General features: G+C 49.3%; 1 protein-coding gene across 1 annotated transcript in view; it reads left to right on the forward strand.

Annotated features, from left to right (window-relative positions):
* The window catches only part of PKD1L2 (polycystic kidney disease 1-like 2), an 82,257-nt gene that overhangs the window by 39,423 nt on the left and 24,870 nt on the right, over positions 1-17,964 (forward strand). The window contains exons 22-30 of the mRNA XM_006888885.1: positions 1,452-1,665; positions 2,353-2,540; positions 5,810-6,040; positions 8,410-8,511; positions 8,609-8,787; positions 10,609-10,755; positions 14,710-14,909; positions 15,048-15,262; positions 15,696-15,909. Coding sequence (XP_006888947.1) covers positions 1,452-1,665; positions 2,353-2,540; positions 5,810-6,040; positions 8,410-8,511; positions 8,609-8,787; positions 10,609-10,755; positions 14,710-14,909; positions 15,048-15,262; positions 15,696-15,909 — 1,690 coding nt within the window. The remainder of the gene's footprint in view (positions 1-1,451; positions 1,666-2,352; positions 2,541-5,809; positions 6,041-8,409; positions 8,512-8,608; positions 8,788-10,608; positions 10,756-14,709; positions 14,910-15,047; positions 15,263-15,695; positions 15,910-17,964) is intronic.

Raw genomic sequence — 17,964 nt, forward strand, 5'->3', positions numbered from 1 at the left:
ACCTTTTGGTTAGCAGCTCAGCACAGAAGGCACTACCACATCAGGGCTCCAACGTCCCATAGAATGCTACCGGTCCAGTTGCCACTGGTGGTGGTGTCACACGTCATTGGGTCAGCTATGGCTCACAGCAACCCTATGAGCCACAGGTCTGAACCTTGCCCTATCCTGTGCCAGCCGCACCACCTCTTGGACCTGCTGTTACCATCACTGTGTTGTCTCTCTTCACAATGTCCTTTTCCACAACTTGTCCTTCCTAGCAACATGCCCAAGGTATGTGTGCTGAAGCTTCACCATCCTTACCTCCAAGAAGCACCCTGACTGCACAGTCTGCAAGGAATGTTTGAAAGTTCTTTTGGCAGCCTGTGAAATACTCAGTATTCTTACCCAACACAACTCAAAGGCACTGATTCTTCTGTCCTCCTTCATCACTGTCCGCCCTTCAGATGCATAGGAAGCAGATGAAAACCCTGCTCCAAACAGCTTGGATCAGGTGCCATTGAGTCAGTTCTAACTCAAGGAAATGCCCTGTGTGTCACAGTAGAATTGCGCTCCGTGGGGTTTTCATGGCTAACTTTTCATAAGTCGATGAGGATTGGACTAAAATCCACCACCTTTGTGTTAATGACCAAGTGTCTTAACTGTGTGTACTGAGAGGAACCTGGTGCAGCAATGCTGCTGTTAGTTGCCATCTGACTATGTGTAACAGAGGAGAGCTGCTCCATAATGGTTTTGTAGCTGTTAATCTAAACAGGAAAAGAACATCAGGTCTTTTCTTCCACAGTTCTGGTGAGTGACTCTGAACCTACAATACTTAGGTTAGCAGTTGAGCTAGGAACTTGTTCAAGCAAAAGCAGAAAACCTAAAGACACTGTCTTGAGTCAATTTCAACTCATGACTGTCGGAGAGAGAAGTCCAGAACCCGGGATGCTGCTGCCTGACACAGCAACAGGGGACGTGTGGATGTGAATAAATAAAAGACCTCCAGGTGGGAGCTTGTTTGGGGTTAGCCAAAGGGATGAGGTAATCACAAGGGTCTTTATAGCAAGGAAACAGAGGGGGACTTGGCTACTGTGGCAATTATGATGGAAGCCAGAGATGGGAAAGATGTGAGGAACTGGACATGAGGCAGGGACCCGTGGAGGCTGGCAAAGGTCAGGAAACGAATACTCCCCCAGACCCACGAAAAGCAACCAGCCCTGTGGACATCTTGATTTAACTCCATAAAGCTAACTTTGAGCTTTTGCATTCCAGAATTGTGAGCTAATAAGTGTGTGCTGTTTGAGGCACTAATTGGGACAATAGGGACATCATACATTGAGCAAAGGGCAGGATGGATTTCAGTTCCCCCAAGGCTGACCCTTATCGGTGCAAAACCTTCACAGCTGCACAGAGCAGCCCTGCTGCTCCCTGCATATCCTTCCCCATAGCCCTGACTGACTTTCTCATGGCAGATCCTGCTTCCGCGGCGATCGGAACACAGTGAGCCGACTGTGTTGAACCTGAGCAGCTCTGAGGCTTTGCAGGTGAACCTGACTTCAGGGGAGGCAGCTTTAGGGATACACCTGCACTGGAGACCCAGAGTCCCACTCACACTCAGCCTGGGCTATGGTTACCACCCTAACGAGACCAGCTACGATGCCAAAGCGTACTTCCCAGCTGATCCAGGTAGGTCCTGTTACCCCCGGCAGCCTCTCGAGCTGCTTCTGGATGTCATCAGCTCATTATCTGACAATCAGAAGCCACAAGGAAGAAACAAAGGGAAAACTACATGCCCCACTCAGTGACTTGTTTTTCTTGCTAATGTGTCATTAACTTACAATGAGTCATGAAAGGTGTCTCGGTGGCGCAGGGTGTTATGTGTTGAGCGAGCCCATGACATATGGACAGCCTCCCCCTATAATGATTACAGCCCTGAGGACCCAATGGAGGGTCATCCTGAGCAGGAAGTGACTCAGGGACAGTGGGCTGAGTTGGGTTTTTTGTATGTGAAGAAGCCAGAAACCGCCTTACGGAACCAAGGCCGTTAATATTCAGGACAATCTCTGAGGTGGCGGCTACCAATCTCTGAGGTGGCGGCTACCAGAATGTCCACTTTGCAGAGAAGGACAGAGAGGTGGAGTAACCGATCTAAGGTCACACAGCCAGAGCTAGAGAGAGTCAACCGACCTGAACGCTGACCCAGAAGTGACTCTACACTCATTGTCTTGGGGGTCCAGAGAAGAGGGCAGTCCTAGGATTTGAGGAGACATGGGGTCTGCTTCTCTGCTAGGAATCCTCCATTACCCTTTCCCCAACCTACCAGTGCCCCCCTTGACAAAGCTTCGAGCTGACCTGAAGCCACCTTTCCTGCAGATGGTGTATCCACGTGGATCCTGAACCCCAAGGACCTGCCTTTTGGGGAAGGTGTCTACTACCTGATTGTGGTCTGTGACCTGGAGCTGGCTGCCGGCAAAAACCTCACTGTTGGCATTACCACCTTCCTGTCCCACTGTGTGTTCTGGGATGAGGCCCAGGAGATGTGGGACAGCTCAGGGTGCCAGGTGAGGATGGCATCAAGGAAGCACCAGGACAGCTTGGCTGTTGTATGCAGCTCATTCAGGGTCACTGGGGTGACGTGGGTCTTGAGATAGTGCATATGGTTAGTGCACTTGTGTGAACACTGAAAAGTTGGAAGTTCAAACCCACCCAGAGCTCCCTGGAGGAAAAGCCTGGTGGTCTACTTCCCTAAACACAGCCACTGGAGACCTCTCTGATGCAATCAGGGTTGATAACTTGGCAGTGACCGGATTTCTGAGGGGTCTTTTTGGTGCCTCTGCTTCACCACACTGGCCCCTCCGCAGGGCCTTTGCACATGCTGTTCCTTGTCTGGGATGCACCTTCCCCACCTGCCTAGCTAAGGCCCCTTCAGCTCTTCCCTCAAGGGTCACTTCCTCTTCTTACCTGTTCTCTTCCCACCAGGCCAGGATCCCTGCCATGAGCTCTCAGAGCACCCATAGCACTATTTCCCCTGTCCCCCAACCCCACAAATCCAAACCTACTGCCACTGCGTTTCCAACTCATCGCTGCCCTACAGGACACAGGAGAACAGCCCCACAGGGTTCATAAGGTCATAAATTTCTACAGAAGCAGACTACTTTCTGCCATGGAGCTGCTAGTGGGTTCAAACCACTAACCTTTCAGTTAGCAGACAAATTAATTACCCTACCACCAATGCTTCTTCAAAGAACCAGAACAAATAAAACAAATCCCCAAGCCCACTGTCACTGAGCTGATTCTGACCCATGATGAGCCTCCACTGGGTTTCTGAGGCTGTAAATCTTTATGGGAGGAGACTGTCCATCTTCGCCCTGCACTGGACAGGGTGGTAATCTTCTATTTGCATGTGGGAGGGTTTAATCTACACCCCCTGGGCCCCTGTGAGCCCGAGGGAAGAACAGTGTCTGTGGTCTCCGCTGGGAAAACTGATGTGGAGGCCTGGGGACTCTGGAATGCCCAGGGACGTGGACTGCCATTTTCAAGGCAGTGACTCCTGGGTAAGCGTTCTGCCATGTGTCAGGGGCCAGGCTGTGTTCCACTCTTCCCTTGCACAGTCTCATCAGATCTTCTCAGTAATCTTCTCCACTGGCGATGGCATTCAGGCAGAGTTAGAGAAAGGTGTAGGTATAGAGGTCACTGACAGATAAGTAAATGGGACCATCATGTTTGGATGGAACATCCTCTGTGGGTCTCTAAATAGTTAAAGGATATTTCCAGCTCCATGGTACAGACTCTGACCAAAGGGTAAGGACAAAATTACAGCAAGAGGCTTGAGAGGCATATTTCTGGTATATATTTTCTCAGAAGATATTACAGGAGCAAGCATCATGAGGGTTCCTTCCCACTGGTGAATTTCTGGTGTCCAGAGGGATCTTCCCGCTGGAGACGGGTGGGAAATCCACCACACCAGGCTCTGTGAAAGTCCAGGTGAACAGAGACATTAGCAGTGAGGCAGGCCTGCTCCCCGGCGCCCAGCTCCGAGAATGTCTTACCCTGGCATCTGCCTGAGTTTCTTCTCTGAACTGAGCCCCATCCATTTGAGGTGTGTCCAGGTAAGTTCCACAGCTTTGTGCCAAACTCTGGCCAAGCCAGGGAAGAAGCGAGGAGAAAAACAATGGAGCAAACCCAGAGCTAAGAGTTACAGGAAGTTCATGAGTGAACATTGACGTTGGCACCATGCCCCCATGGACAGGCCTTGTGCAGGGTAGCTTGTTTGGGGACAAAGGCCAGTTACTCTTGGGACAGCTTTGGGCTGTGGGAACTTTTCCCACCAGGTGTTTGTGCAGAGAACTTTCCAGATGCATGTGTCCTTCTCCTCACCACTTCTTGGTGAGCCCGGGAATGAAAAGGTGGTGCTGAATGATGTGGTAGAGTTACATCTGTTCTGTCCACCACACGGCAGTGAAGTGGGGGATGGACAGTGTTAGCAATCTGACTGAGGGCTTCCAGGAAAGTCCATCCTGATCGCAAGGGTTGTGACACGAGAGGGTGTGACACGAGAGGACCAGGAAGTGTGTCCCACCTGACCCATCCCTGTCTCTTCCTTCTCCCAGCTTCACTGTCCCACATCATGTGGCCCCTCTACACATGAACCTACACTTTCCCATAGCCTCTTCTTGCCCCCGTCATACCAAGGGGACAGCCTACTTTGAAAGAATGAACTGGACGGGCATATTGTGCAAGTCTTAGGAGCACAGAATTCTGGGTTCATTGAATTCTTAAGTCCAAGATATCAAAACATGGTATAGAACTGGGAGTCCCAGGACTGGGACAAAGATGAAGCCAGTGAGCTTCCTGGGACCCAAAATTTAGGGATAGAGTTGGGTGCTAGGAACTCCAGGTTGGCCTTGGCCCCATGATTCCCCATCCTGTATAGAGGAGTACAGCTAGGGAAGGGCTGGGGTAGAGCCCTTCAAATTACATGTCCAGGACAAGAGGCTGCCTCACCTAGATACAAAGAGTTAAGTCTAGGGAATATAGGGAATACCTTCCAAACAGTGAGATGACATCTTGGGGTTTACATGTGTCTCTCCTACTTCTTCCTTCGGGACCCCCAGACTCTTGTCTTTTCAGTACAGAGAGATCAACCATCCTCATCCTCCTAGAACTTGAAGGGTTCTTTGGAAGTGTTTCACTCATTACCTGGCCCATTGCCTGGGAAGTAATTAGCATTTAACAAATATTCTTTAGATGAATGAGCCTCACGGTGGAATGAAGGTACTGGTAGGAAACACTACTTATTTTTAGAATGGTTGCTTATGGAGAGTAGGGAGACAAAGGGGACTTCACCTTGACCTGCAAGGTTTCTGCTCTAAGAAGACACTGCGCATTGATAAAATGGATAGGGCTGTTCATTGGAGATAGAGGCACAAAGATGCTTGTAATAATGTTCTCTGATCTTTAACTCAATTTTTCAATAGAATAAGGCTCTGGGTCTTTTTGTGTGTGTGTGTGTGTGTGTGTGTGTGTGTGAGTGTACCGTCAAATCAGATCTGACTGGTACAGGAGGAGATTGTCCCTCCTTTTCCCGGCAGAGCATCTGGTGGATTCGAACCGTGAGCCACTGGGATTGTAGTTGCAGCTCCTTGCCACTAGGCCACCAGAGCGCCCCAAGGCTCTGGGTCTTGCGTCTGGTGTTACAGCTACCTGCTCACCCCCATGACTCAGAGTTATGTCCATCCTTCAAAGAGAAATCATTGTCATTCTTCTCCCTTGGGCTCATGCCAGGGGGCATGCTCAGTGTTCTCACCCCGAACCTCTCTGGGTATTGCAGGTGGGGCCACAGACCACCCCCTCCCAGACCCACTGCCTGTGCAACCACCTCACCTTCTTTGGAAGCACATTCCTGGTGATGCCCAATGCTGTCGACGTCCACCAGACTGCCCAGCTCTTTGCCACCTTCGAGAACAACCCTGTGGTGGTGACTACAGTGGGCTGCCTTTGCGTGGTCTACGTGCTGGTGGTGATCTGGGCGAGGAAGAAGGACGCTCAGGATCAGGCCAAGGTGAGTTCATGAGGGTCCCCACACACGGGAGGGAGAAGCAAGGATGTCGCCTTCTAGGAGTTTCAGGGTGTCTCAGGATGAGTTCCAGGGTGTCCCACAATGAGTCCAGGATGGAGACCAGATAGGGAGGGAAGAGGTGAGTCGCTAGTTCAGTCCTTGACTACTGAAGAAGTCTTAGGCAGGCAAACAGCCTCTGTATTTGCAAGACAAAAAGGATTCTCTATCACCTTTAATCAAATTGTCCACCATTGTTTGAAGACTTAACTACATTCCAGGCATTATTCCATTAGTGCTCACAGCTGTCCTATAAGGACAGTATCTGTGTTAATTGTTCCCAAGATAATCTACTTTCAAGTGTGGTGATTTATTGGAAGGACACACCAAACTCAGAAATGCGGCTATACTCGCCGTTACTATGTATTGCCACCAATGGACACAGATTGAAATTGGCAAAGGAAAAAGGCACATGGGACTGAGTCCAGAGGAGACCAGGCAAGAGCTCTCCATTGTCCTTTCCCAACACAGTCACAAGAGGACTCATTATCCAACACTGTGTGATAGCACATACAGAGTACTACCAAGCAAGGAAGCTCACCCAAGCACTGGTGACCAGGGTTTATTGGAGGTCAGTGACATAGAATGAAGACAATATTCTGACTGTCCTTAGCTACTTATCCCCCAAGGCTCCCTACAGAGATCAAACTGATACAGTGTGGTTTATGGTTCACCTCGTAAAGCACACTGTTAGAACAGGCAGATCTCATTTGACTACACTCTGCTTTATTGTGCTTCCCAGATATTGTGCTGTTTTTATAAATTGAAGATTTCTGCCAACCTGGCACCTACCAAGTCTATCAGCACCATTTTTCTAACAGCATTTACTTGCCTGTGCCTGTCATGATTGGTTAATTCTTCCAATATTTCAGACTTTTCATAATGTTGCCCACTTGACAGCCTACTGTATAATGCAACAAAACTTTTATATACTCTGGGAAACCAAAAACTTCTTAAGACTCACTTTATTGCAATATTGATTCTATCGAGGTGGTCTGGAAGGGAATTTACACGTCTCCAAGGTATGTCTGTATAACCATCTGCAATGGTCCAAGGACCCAGGTATACAAAGAGGCCTATCAGGCAGGATATTCTAAGGCCCCTTCTTCACGTTTAGTAATTTTCCTCCACCTGCCAGTGAGTTTCCATTAGCCCATCAAGTGTCAGCGCGTCATTTGGAATGTAGACTTGAACACCCAATCCTGCTGAATTAACCTTTTACTGAGTATGGTCTTGATGAGCTTAGAAAAAAGACAACTGGAGATCAGAGAATGTAATTAAGTGACCCCAAACCACCTCCTGAGATCCAGAACAATTCCTCAAATTGTTGGGGGGAAATGTAAAGTTCTAATTCTTTTTTCCAGTATATTCATTATATCTGCTGCATAGCAGCAGTAAGTATCTGTGAATGAGTGAATGAACGAATAAATGGATATATTTGCATTGTTGCAAAGCTCTGTCTTTCTAACTCTTCATCACTTGCTCTCACTGTTGCAAACACTCTCTCCTATGCTCCATCGCACCATACACCAACACCAACTCAGGATAGTAATAGGGTATGAAACATAATAAGAGTTTCAGCATTTACGTTGCCGTCTTTGATTCACCCATGAGATTAAAGATGAATACTGTACGTGCCTCAGTGACTGATTGGTTCCCTGGGAAATGGACCCTGAGACGGAGCTGAGAGTGTGGGGTGTTTTCAGAGAGTTCCCTGGGATCAACGCCTATGGAAAGCAGGGAGGGGGGCAGGACGGGCAGGGGAAGTTTTGTGCTGTGACATAGTCCAGTGATAGCCTAGCTGACCCCATGGGGAACTCTGGAGTTGTCTCAAGTTGGGTCAAGATGCCTAGGTCTCGATCATGTCCAGGCACTCTATCAACCGGCCACTGAACGTTGGAAACCAAGCCAGCAAGCCTTCCACTGATGGGAAAACTGGAAAGTATGACCTTTCTTGCTAAGCCATCTGCATATTCGTCTCTTATCACATCCCTCAGAGGTATCCTTTGGCTACCAATCTTATGATAATTATATGTGCACAGCGTTTGTACGGCTCATCGGATCAAACAGTGAATATTTTCAGTCTCAGTCTCCTTTCCAATTTACGTGTCCGTTGGGCCATATCTAATAAATAGCACAACTCACACACTTGCACAAATTTTACCATGTTCTAGGACTTGATACTCTGATTTCACAGAGTGGTCCTCCCTTGCTGTATAGATATTCTTGTTCTGTCTCTTTAATGACTGTGGATGGTCAGCTCCCACCTGGGTGCCTGTGGTGGGTGATCCTGATAACACTGTCCCTCTATGCAGGTGAAGGTCACAGTGCTAGAGGACAATGATCCCTTTGCCCAGTACCACTACCTGGTGACAGTCTACACTGGACACCGGCGAGGGGCAGCCACCTCTTCTAAGGTAGGTGGCCCCATCAGACCCATGGCTGACTCATGGACGTGGGGGTCAGTAGATATCCATTATTCTATGGAGCTGGCTGCCTGATCTCTGGTTTCAGGTGACAGTCACTCTGTATGGCCTGGATGGAGAGAGTGAGCCCCACCAGCTGGCAAACCCTGACACCCCAGTTTTTGAGCGTGGAGGAGTGGATATCTTCTTGCTCTCCACCTTGTTCCCCCTGGGGGACCTGAGGAGTCTCAGGCTGTGGCATGACAACTCAGGGAACCAGCCATCCTGGTGAGTCATGGCAGGTAACTCAAGACAACCTACTGCCCCCTGACCCAGGGCTGACATTCTCGATTTGCTGCTCACTGATCTTTCACAGGATTCTGAGACACATACAATGTATCTCCACTTCAGAGAAGAGACCGAATCTCTGAGCGGTTCACCAGCCACAGTGCACATGGACTGAATGGGTGGTAGGAGGAATCCAAGTTAGAGCCCCACCATGCACACCTTCCCAGCATCAGCCTCTCTGCAGGCTCCCCGTCAGTAAAGGAGGATGGGCGCCTCTGGGTGATAGAAATGGTCAACATGCTCATCCACCAACAGAAAGCTTGGGGTGTGAGTCCACCCAGAACATTGTGGGAAATAAGGCCACTTAAAAAAAAAATCAGCCCCTCACAGCACTACAGAGCAGCGTTCTTCTCTAACACGCTGGGGGTGCCATGAGGCAGAGCCACCTCGAGGGCCACTGGTAAAAGCAGGGATAGATTTACTCTGAGGACAAGCCCTGACTGATAGAGGACATGAATTAGCAGTGGGAGACCCTCCAGCAGATGAGAACAGCTGCTGCTTCAAACACAGACTAAGGCCTCTGCACATCTCCTCACAAGGACCATCAGCTACAAGTACTGTCATTCTCCTTTTATATGAGAAAATCTAAATTCAGGGAACTAAATGACTCGTTCAAGGTCACACAGCTGGGTAGGTTACAGCAAAGACTCTGTCTCATCCTATCTGAGGCTGGACTAGTGACCGAGGCCACTGGTCCGCTGGCTAACTGTCCACTAGCACCAGGTGAACGGCTTTAGGGAAGCTCCGATTCCTGGGCTCTGCCCCCAGGCTGCTGCCACTCAGTACAATGTTTTCAAGGGTCATCGTTATCACTAAATCATGCCTTTCTATGGTTGAATTACCAAGTTCCACCATCAGGAGAGACCATGTTCTCCAGATAAGCAGGAGGGAGCAGTCCCTATGCAGGGTATCATACTTGGGAAAGTAGAGAGAGGGTCAGTGAAAATACTGGAAATCCCTCGAGGAGCTGGGCTGACAGTGTTTGCAGCAGCTCACGCACAGCAGGGGTCGTGAGGATGGTGCAGGAGCAGGCAGAGCCTCCTTCCCTCATGGGGCTGCTGTGACGATGGGCCCCTGCGGTGACACCTAACACTGCTTGGCTGAGGGTCACGGGGTCAGGAGTGCAAAATGCATATCTCTTCCTGGGCACAGCCAGGTTAGACAAGCTGGCCACACAGGCACACCCCGTTTCACAGTAGTTCACATGCTTCACAGAGACTACGTTTTTCACACACTGAAGATCCAATCAAGTGCAGTTCTGTATGAACGAAGCCCATCAGTGCCACATTCCGAACAGCACGTGCCCACTCCCTGCCTCTGTGTCACACTCTGGTCATTCTTACAATGCTCCAAACGCTGCCATCATGCAGCGTTTTCTGTGTGTTAGAAAACAAATGATCAAAATTGGGTGAGATGTTTTATTGCAATGTTCGCTTTACGGCAGTGGCCTGGGACAGAACAAGCAGTGTGTGAGGCCTGTCCATACTCCCCTAAGGCTGGGATGCTGGGATGCTGGCCCTGGACTTGGTGTCATGCCAAGGGGATGAGAGTTTAAAAATACACCCTTCTATATCCCATTTGTGATATCTTGGCTGCATTCCTGAATTAACTTTCCAAATTCACCTGCTGAGTATCAAGAACAATGAAGAATTACAATGAGTGTTTTGTTCCTGGGTTCAGTTCTACAAAGGTGTCACCACTATAGTGTTTAAAGAAGTCATGTGTCCACTTTATCCTCAATTGTGCGGGTCCCTTCTCCAGGTATGTAAGCAGGGTGCTGGTCCATGATCTGCTAATGGGTAAGAAGTGGCATTTCCTCTGCAACTCTTGGCTGTCTGTGGAAGTTGGGGACTGCACCCTGGACAAAGTGTTTCCAGTGGCCACGGAGCAGGACAGAAAGCAATTCAGGTACCTTCTTTTCATTCTTTTAAGCAAACGTCCTCTATTCATTCTCTGTTCCCCAGAGAGGTGTTGTCACAGTTCAGGCTCAGCCCAATCAAAGTGCCTTTTCACTGCTGGATCCCCACTGGACTCTGTGTGTATTAGAGGAATCAGCTAGGTTTCCTGCTGGGCCCCTTGAGGGACCCAGTCCTTCATGACGGAATTGTCTGATCATGGTGTGACAGCTGGGACACTTTCCTATTTCTTTGTGAATGTCATAGAGGGGTCTGTTTTTAAAAGCTCAGCACATTGGCTGACTTGAGTGTTACTCCACTACCTGACTAGCTGGAACTCTTTTTTTGGATTGTTTTATCAACGTTCACTTCCCTTTGCTTCACTTCCTTTCCAATCCTATTTCCTGCTGTGCAGCCTTCTACACCTGCCTCAAGACACACACAGGCAGAAAAAGATGTAAACGTGCATGGGCGTACACACACACACAAAACTGTTGCTGTTATTAACAACATACTTTTAAATGGTGCCTTGCTATATAGATCAAGAGACCTGGTGACACGGTGGATTAAGCCACAGGCTGCTAACTGAAGGGTCAGTGATTCTAATCTACCATCCGTGATAAGAAAGACAAGACCTCTTCTGTCTGCAAAGATTCACAGCCTTGTCGATGCTTTGGGACTGTGCGGATTCTTCTCAGTGAACATTCTCCCAAGGCAGTGTGCTGGGTCCAGAGGCTTCCTTCTTGGCTGGGTCATACTCCATAGAGCAAACGTCCCCCACCGATCCTGGTGTTCTCACATCAGGGACAGGAAGGCACTCTCCAGTGTGTTTCCTCAGGTGACTTCTCACCCAGCTGTCACCATCAACAGCTCTTCCACCATAGGAGAAAGGCTAAACCAGAGACCTGGACAGCAGAGATGGACACCAGACACGGACACAAAGGCTGCGGAGACCATCCGTTTCGTCGATCCACCACATGATGTTCGCTGCACCGTTCCACCTCTCCAGGGCACAGCATCCTCATCACAAAAATGAGTCACTAATGTCCTTGTCCCCAAGGGATTTGGGTGGGGTCCATGATGGGATGTATGTGAAATTCCGCTGCTTTACACAGGGCATGGCTCAGAGGTCGTGCTGGGCCACATGTTATCACCTAGATGCTACAAACTGTGTTGCCTGGAAACTAGACAGCACTCTCTGAAGGCAGAGCCATGACACTCACCTCCCAAGCCAGGTGTCCAGTGCACACCAGGCTCAACAAATACCTGTTAGGTGGATGGAGCCATGAGTTGTTGCAGCGGGCCTCTCTTATGTACAACCTACACAAGAGAGCCGGTGGGTATGTGAGAGTTCAGCTCCAAGTTCAGCCCACCTGCACAAGACTGAAGGTCAAGGCATTTTGCAACCCCAGAGGGCAATGGCACTGACCAGCCTGGAATGCCAGCTCTGAACACTCTTGGGAAAATCAGGGTATTGAGCGACAACTGGTTAAATGACAATTTAAAGGTAGTTGCTGTCAAGTGTGGCTCATGGTGCCCCCCATGTGTTAGAAAACTGGGCTCCACAGACTTTCCACAGCTAACTTTTGAAGGAAGTAGATGACCAGGGCTTTCTTCTGAGGCACCTTTGGGTGGACCTGCAGCCTTCACCTTTTGGTTAGCAGCCAGTAGTGTAACTATCTGTCCTTTCAGGGACTCCAAATCACGTTCTACTTTTAAAGAAAAACATTAACTCTTAAGGAAAAGGCAATGCCATTCTCAGACCTGCTTACAATATTAGTCATTCAGGCTGTGTCTCAGCCCAGAGTCTGAGTTTTTAACCATCACACCTTGGTGCTCTAATTATAAACATACTAATGATAATAATCACTAACATCAAGTCAACACCCACCACGTGTCTATTACGGTGCCAAACATTTTCTAAGAGTGTTTGCTTTTAATCCTTTCAACAGTTTATGAAGATTACGTCCTATCATTGCCTCTGTTTTGTAGACAAGGAAACTGAGGTACAGAGACCAAAGAAGTGTGCCTGAGGTCACATGGCTCCTGGGAGAGCAGTGAGGGGTTCCAATCCAGCATCTCCAGCATGAACTCTAAATGCTCCCTTTTGTAGTGGTTGTTGCTGGGGACTGTGAGTCAGTTACAGTGCACAGTGGTCCCGTGTGCCATAGAATGGAGTACCGGCGGCGGCTGCTCTGTCCTCACACCACTGCCATGCTTCAGTGTATGGCTGCAGCCACTGGACCAACCCAACTTGCTGAGTATCGTCTTTTTGTGCAGACCTTCTCTGCGTGATCAAGCATGACATCCTCCTCCAGGGACTTGTCTCTTGATAACACATCCACAGGATAGAGCTGAAGTCTCACCATCCTTGCACTTGCTTTTAAGGAGCATTCCAGCTGTATTTCTTCCAAGACCTGTTCCTTCTTTTTTTGGGTTTTTTTTTTTAAATATTTTTTTATTGGGAAAAACATATTGGGGGTACAAGGAGGTGAGGGTTGGGGGCAGAAGGGTGAGGATGGGCCAGGATGCAGTTGCAGAGCTGCACAGTTTGGTCGGTGGGGGGAGCAGGTAAAGGAAATGATGAGGGTCCAGTGGGGACCAGATGCTACAGAGGAATGACAAGCATTTTCCAATAGTAATTAAACCAACTGACTTATTGATGGGAATTGGATGCCGACTCTCTGGCTTCTTCATGCTGAACAGGGGTGTAGATATAAAGGGGGGAAGGGAGGACACTTTATCACCTTACTGGTGGTCTTGGGTTACAGCTGCTTGCCTTCTTGCTCCTGAGGGCCGCGACGGTTCGCCCTGAGCCGGGGGCCAAGCACAGCCCGCCCCGGGCAGAAGGCCACGACGGCTCGCCCCAGGCAGAGGGCCAAGGGCAGCCCACCCCGGGCAAAAGACCTGTTCCTTCTTGTGGCAGTCCGTGAAACAAATATTCAGTGTTCTCTGTCAGCACCACCATTCAAAGACACGAATCCCTCTGGAGCCTTCCTTAGTCATAGTCCAGCTTGTGCGTGCCCAGGATCCCTCTACAACTATTTCTTCTATAGTTGCTGTTGTTGTTGTTATGTGCCGTCGAGTCGTTTGCGACTCACAGCGACCCTATGCACAACAGCCCTAAACCCTGCTCTATCCTGCGCCAACCGCACTGCCTCTGACACACCCATCCCGATTACCCCAGTCACCAAATCAATCCATCTCATAGAGGGTCTTCCCCTCCTGTGCTGTCCCTCCACCCTCCCAAGCATGATGTCCCTCTCCAAGGACCCGTCCCTCCTGGCAACATGTCCAAAGTATGTCAGACGAAGCCCCAGAATCCTTGCCTCCAAGGAGTAGCTTGGTTTAATTCTCTCCAAGATGAATCTGTTTGTTTTCCTGGCAGTCCATGGTACATTCAGTACTCTTCTCCAGCACCACAGCTCAAAAGCATCTACTCTCCTTCTGTCCTCCCTAGTCATTGTCCAACTCTCTGATGCATAACAAGCAATTGCAAAGACCATGGCCTGTATCAGACACATCTTAGTCTCCAGAGAGACACTGTTGCTCCTGAGTACTTTAGAGAGGTCCCTAACAGCAGACTTTCCCATTGCGATACGCTTTTTGATTTCCTGACTGCTGGTGCCAAGAGTGTTGACTGTGGAGCCGAGCAAACTGAAGCTGTGAACAATCTCAATCTCTTCGTCATCCATCCTGACGCTGCCAATTGGTCCAGTGGTGAGAATCTTTGTCTGCTTGACATTGAGCCCCAGTCCATACTGAAGGCTGCACTCCTTGACCCTTTGCAGCAAGTGCATGAGGTCCTTCTCAGTTTCAGCAAGCAGGGTTGTGTCATCTGCATAGTAGAGATACATAACAAGTCTTAGGAGTTTTCCATAAATCTTCCTCTTGCACCAGGACTGCAAGCACAGAGACCAGCCTCTCTCATTCGCAGCCCCCTAAGCGCCCGTCCCTCTGCCCACAGCCACCTGTTTTCCCTGAAGGCCTCCGCAGGCTTCCAGGATGGACATATCTGGTATTCCATCTTCAACCGCTCTCCTCGGAGCAACTTCACCCGTGTCCAGAGGGTGTCCTGCTGCTTCTCCCTGCTCCTCTGCACCATGCTGACCAGCATTATGTTCTGGGGTGTCCCCAAGGACCCAGCAGAGCAAAAGATGGACCTGGGTAATCCCCCCCTTCATGCCAGTTGAGCTGGAGCTGGTGGCACTGAGCCTCAGTGCCCAAATGTTACTTCCTGGGAGGGTGGGAGGGCTGGCTCTGGTGGTCCTCACTCCCTTGGACAATACTCCCCTTCTTCTTCAGGCAAAATTGAGTTCACTTGGCAGGAAGTGATGATCGGGCTGGAGAGCTCACTCCTCATGTTCCCCATCAACCTCCTGATCGTTCAGATCTTTCGAAACACCCGTCCTCAGGCCACCAAGAAGAAGACTGAGAGATGGGGCTGGGAAGTCCCCACCCAGGTCCTCTCCTCACAGCCAATGGAAGAGGGGCTTCTGACCTTTGAAACAGTGATGAAGGTATGCCCTCCACTCCCCCTGTGCTGTTGGGAGGGGAGAAGTGTGGAGGGGTACGGGATAGTGCCTGGCACCATCAGTTGCCAAAATTCATCAACTGAATATACTCATGAGCTTTCCAAATATTTCCTGTGTACAAAATTGCACGAGTTACCTCATATGCCAGGCTGGAGGCACACAGAATGGAATCCTCTGGAAGTTAGGCATCCCCTAAGCATTTTTGAGCACCTACTATGTGCCAAGCTTTGAGAAGATTGCCTGGAATTATCTCATTCACATCACAGAAGGGGGAATTAGAGGTGAGAAAACACAAGCTGGGTACATCCAGTACAGTATCAGCAGGCAGAGCTGGGATTTGAACCCACCAGGGCATGTGTTCTCACTTCGGTGTTGAATCCCTTGCCTATGCTCATGACCTGCCTGCTGTGACTTGCAGGATATGTGGCGACTCGTTAGCAACCTGTTTAAAGCTCTCCGGTTGCCGTCACCAACCTCAGGCTGGGACCCAGCAAACTCAATGGACATCAACTCTCTCCTGGCCTTGGTGGAAGACGCCATTTGTCCGCAGACTGCAGCAGGACAGGTGGTCAAGAAGGAAGCTGAAAGCCAGGAAAGCCCTCTAGGGGCTGTTGGGTCCACTCGCATCAAAGGTAAGGAAGGCCTGGTGTTTCTGGGTCCTATGTGAAGAGAAGTAGCATCTCGCAGTCAGGTGGCAACAGGAGCAGGGCCATGTCAGTATCATTCTAGTGACATGACATTGTACTGGAATCTCTTTACTGGCTTCAACAGAACCCCTCACCAGCTAATCCTGCCCACACTCTCCTTCCATGGAAAGCCTCGCTCTGGCTGGTTCCTCAGTTTATGCTTGTCTTTTCCTTTCTTCACCTGGTCAATCCCTACACAATCTCTAGGCTCATCTTAAGCATCAATTTCTCAAGGGAGCAATTAAACCTGAACAGGGCCCCCCAGGCCCTCTAGTCACACGCTCTTTTGCTCTAAGCTTCCCCATCACATTCTTGGTGGCAGTGGTGCCATCAGGTCAGCTCCAGCTCACATCAACCTTATGCAAACAGAAGGCAGCCCCATGTGGCCCTGACCCAGCCTCGCATCTCCATCGCACTTAAGCCCATTGTTGCAGCCACTGTGCCCGTCCATCCTTGAAGGTCTTCCTCTCTTTCACTGACCTTCTGCTTTTCCAAGGAGAATGTCCTTCTCCAGGGACCGGCCCCTCCTGACAGCACACCCACATGCCTGAGGGAGCATCCTAGACAGGTGTGTTGGCTCTCTGCAGGCCCCACACGGTATGTGTGTTCAGAATTCCTCACCAATACCACAAGGCGAAGGCCTCAATCTTCTCCGAGGGTATGTCTGCGCAGCAACTGAAAACGCCATGGCTTGGGTCTGACATACCTTAAGGTGTTTTTTTGTTGGTTTTTTTTTAAAGTAGTGTGTGTGTGTGTGTGTGTGTGTCTGTGTGTGTGTGTGTGTGTGTGTACCATCAAATTGGATCTGACTGGTACAGGTGGAGATTGTTCCTCCTTCTCCAGTAGAGCATCTAGTGGATTCGTACCATGTACCTCTGGGATTGTGGCACAGCTTCTTGCCACTAGGCCGCCAGAGTTCCCTCATAGCTTAGTTTTTAAAGTGACTTTAGTTTTTGTTGTTTATTACATTCCTTTTGCTTGTCACTTAAATGGCCTCATAGAAAGCATGTAACAAACATCATGGGATGGCAAAACAGGAAGTCTTTATGGGTGACATAAATCAAAAAGATGTGTTTTTCTCCTACAGTTTAAAAATGGTGGCTGGCACAATAACTTGGACTCTTCTGAGAATCCATCTTAGAGCCCAGGATGTGCCGCGAACCATCCATGGGACCTTGAATTCGCTATCTCAGTCCTCTGTGCCCCAAGTTTTTCTTTCTGTAATGTTCGAGAGGATGCAAAATCGAACCACATGCTTCCAAATGTCAGGGCTATGACATAGAAGACAGACAAGACAATCCAAAATATTACAAGAACGTGGATCGGTGACATGAAAAAGTTGTACCGTTCCCCCTTCTCTTCTAGTCCTAATTAAGCAAGGAGAATCTCTCAGTTTGCTGCTGTCGAGTCTTTAACACAGTGGACTAGCCATACAGAGCTGTGCTGCTGGCCCAAAGACACATGGTTTGAATCTACCAGCAGCTCCATGGGAGAAATATGGGCAACCTTCTCCTGTGAGATTTACAGCCTCTGAAAACTTGCTAAAGGGTCAGCTATGAGTCGATTCCAACTCGACAACACATGACAAGAAGACACTCAGGAGGTGTAATCCACAGAGCATTGGCTGCAGAGTCCGAGACGGCACCTCTTTGGCAGTTCAAGTTGATGAGTGGCTCTGAGGGAGAAAGAGGGGTAATCTCTTCCCATGCAGTTTACAGCCCCCAAAAAACTAGTCGAGACTCAGCTAGGAGTCAGTCCTGAATTGATGACAATGAGACATTTGCTCTGTTGGGCAAAGAGAGGTATCTTGGATTCAAGAGTTTTTTAACTCGTTTGCAGCTCGTGTGCTCTGCCTTATTAATAATGTATGGAACTTACTCTGGTTCAAATCTGGCTTCCCTGACTCCCATCTTGCTACTTTTCACTTATATCAAAGCAGCCAAGGTTAAGACCAGCACTGTCCAACAGAACCTACTGCACTGACACAAATGTTCTCCACCC

This window comes from Elephantulus edwardii, unplaced genomic scaffold (genome assembly GCF_000299155.1).
Source record: "Elephantulus edwardii isolate Elephantulus edwardi_28Jun2011 unplaced genomic scaffold, EleEdw1.0 scaffold00072, whole genome shotgun sequence".
In the NCBI taxonomy this organism is placed as follows: domain Eukaryota; kingdom Metazoa; phylum Chordata; class Mammalia; order Macroscelidea; family Macroscelididae; genus Elephantulus; species Elephantulus edwardii.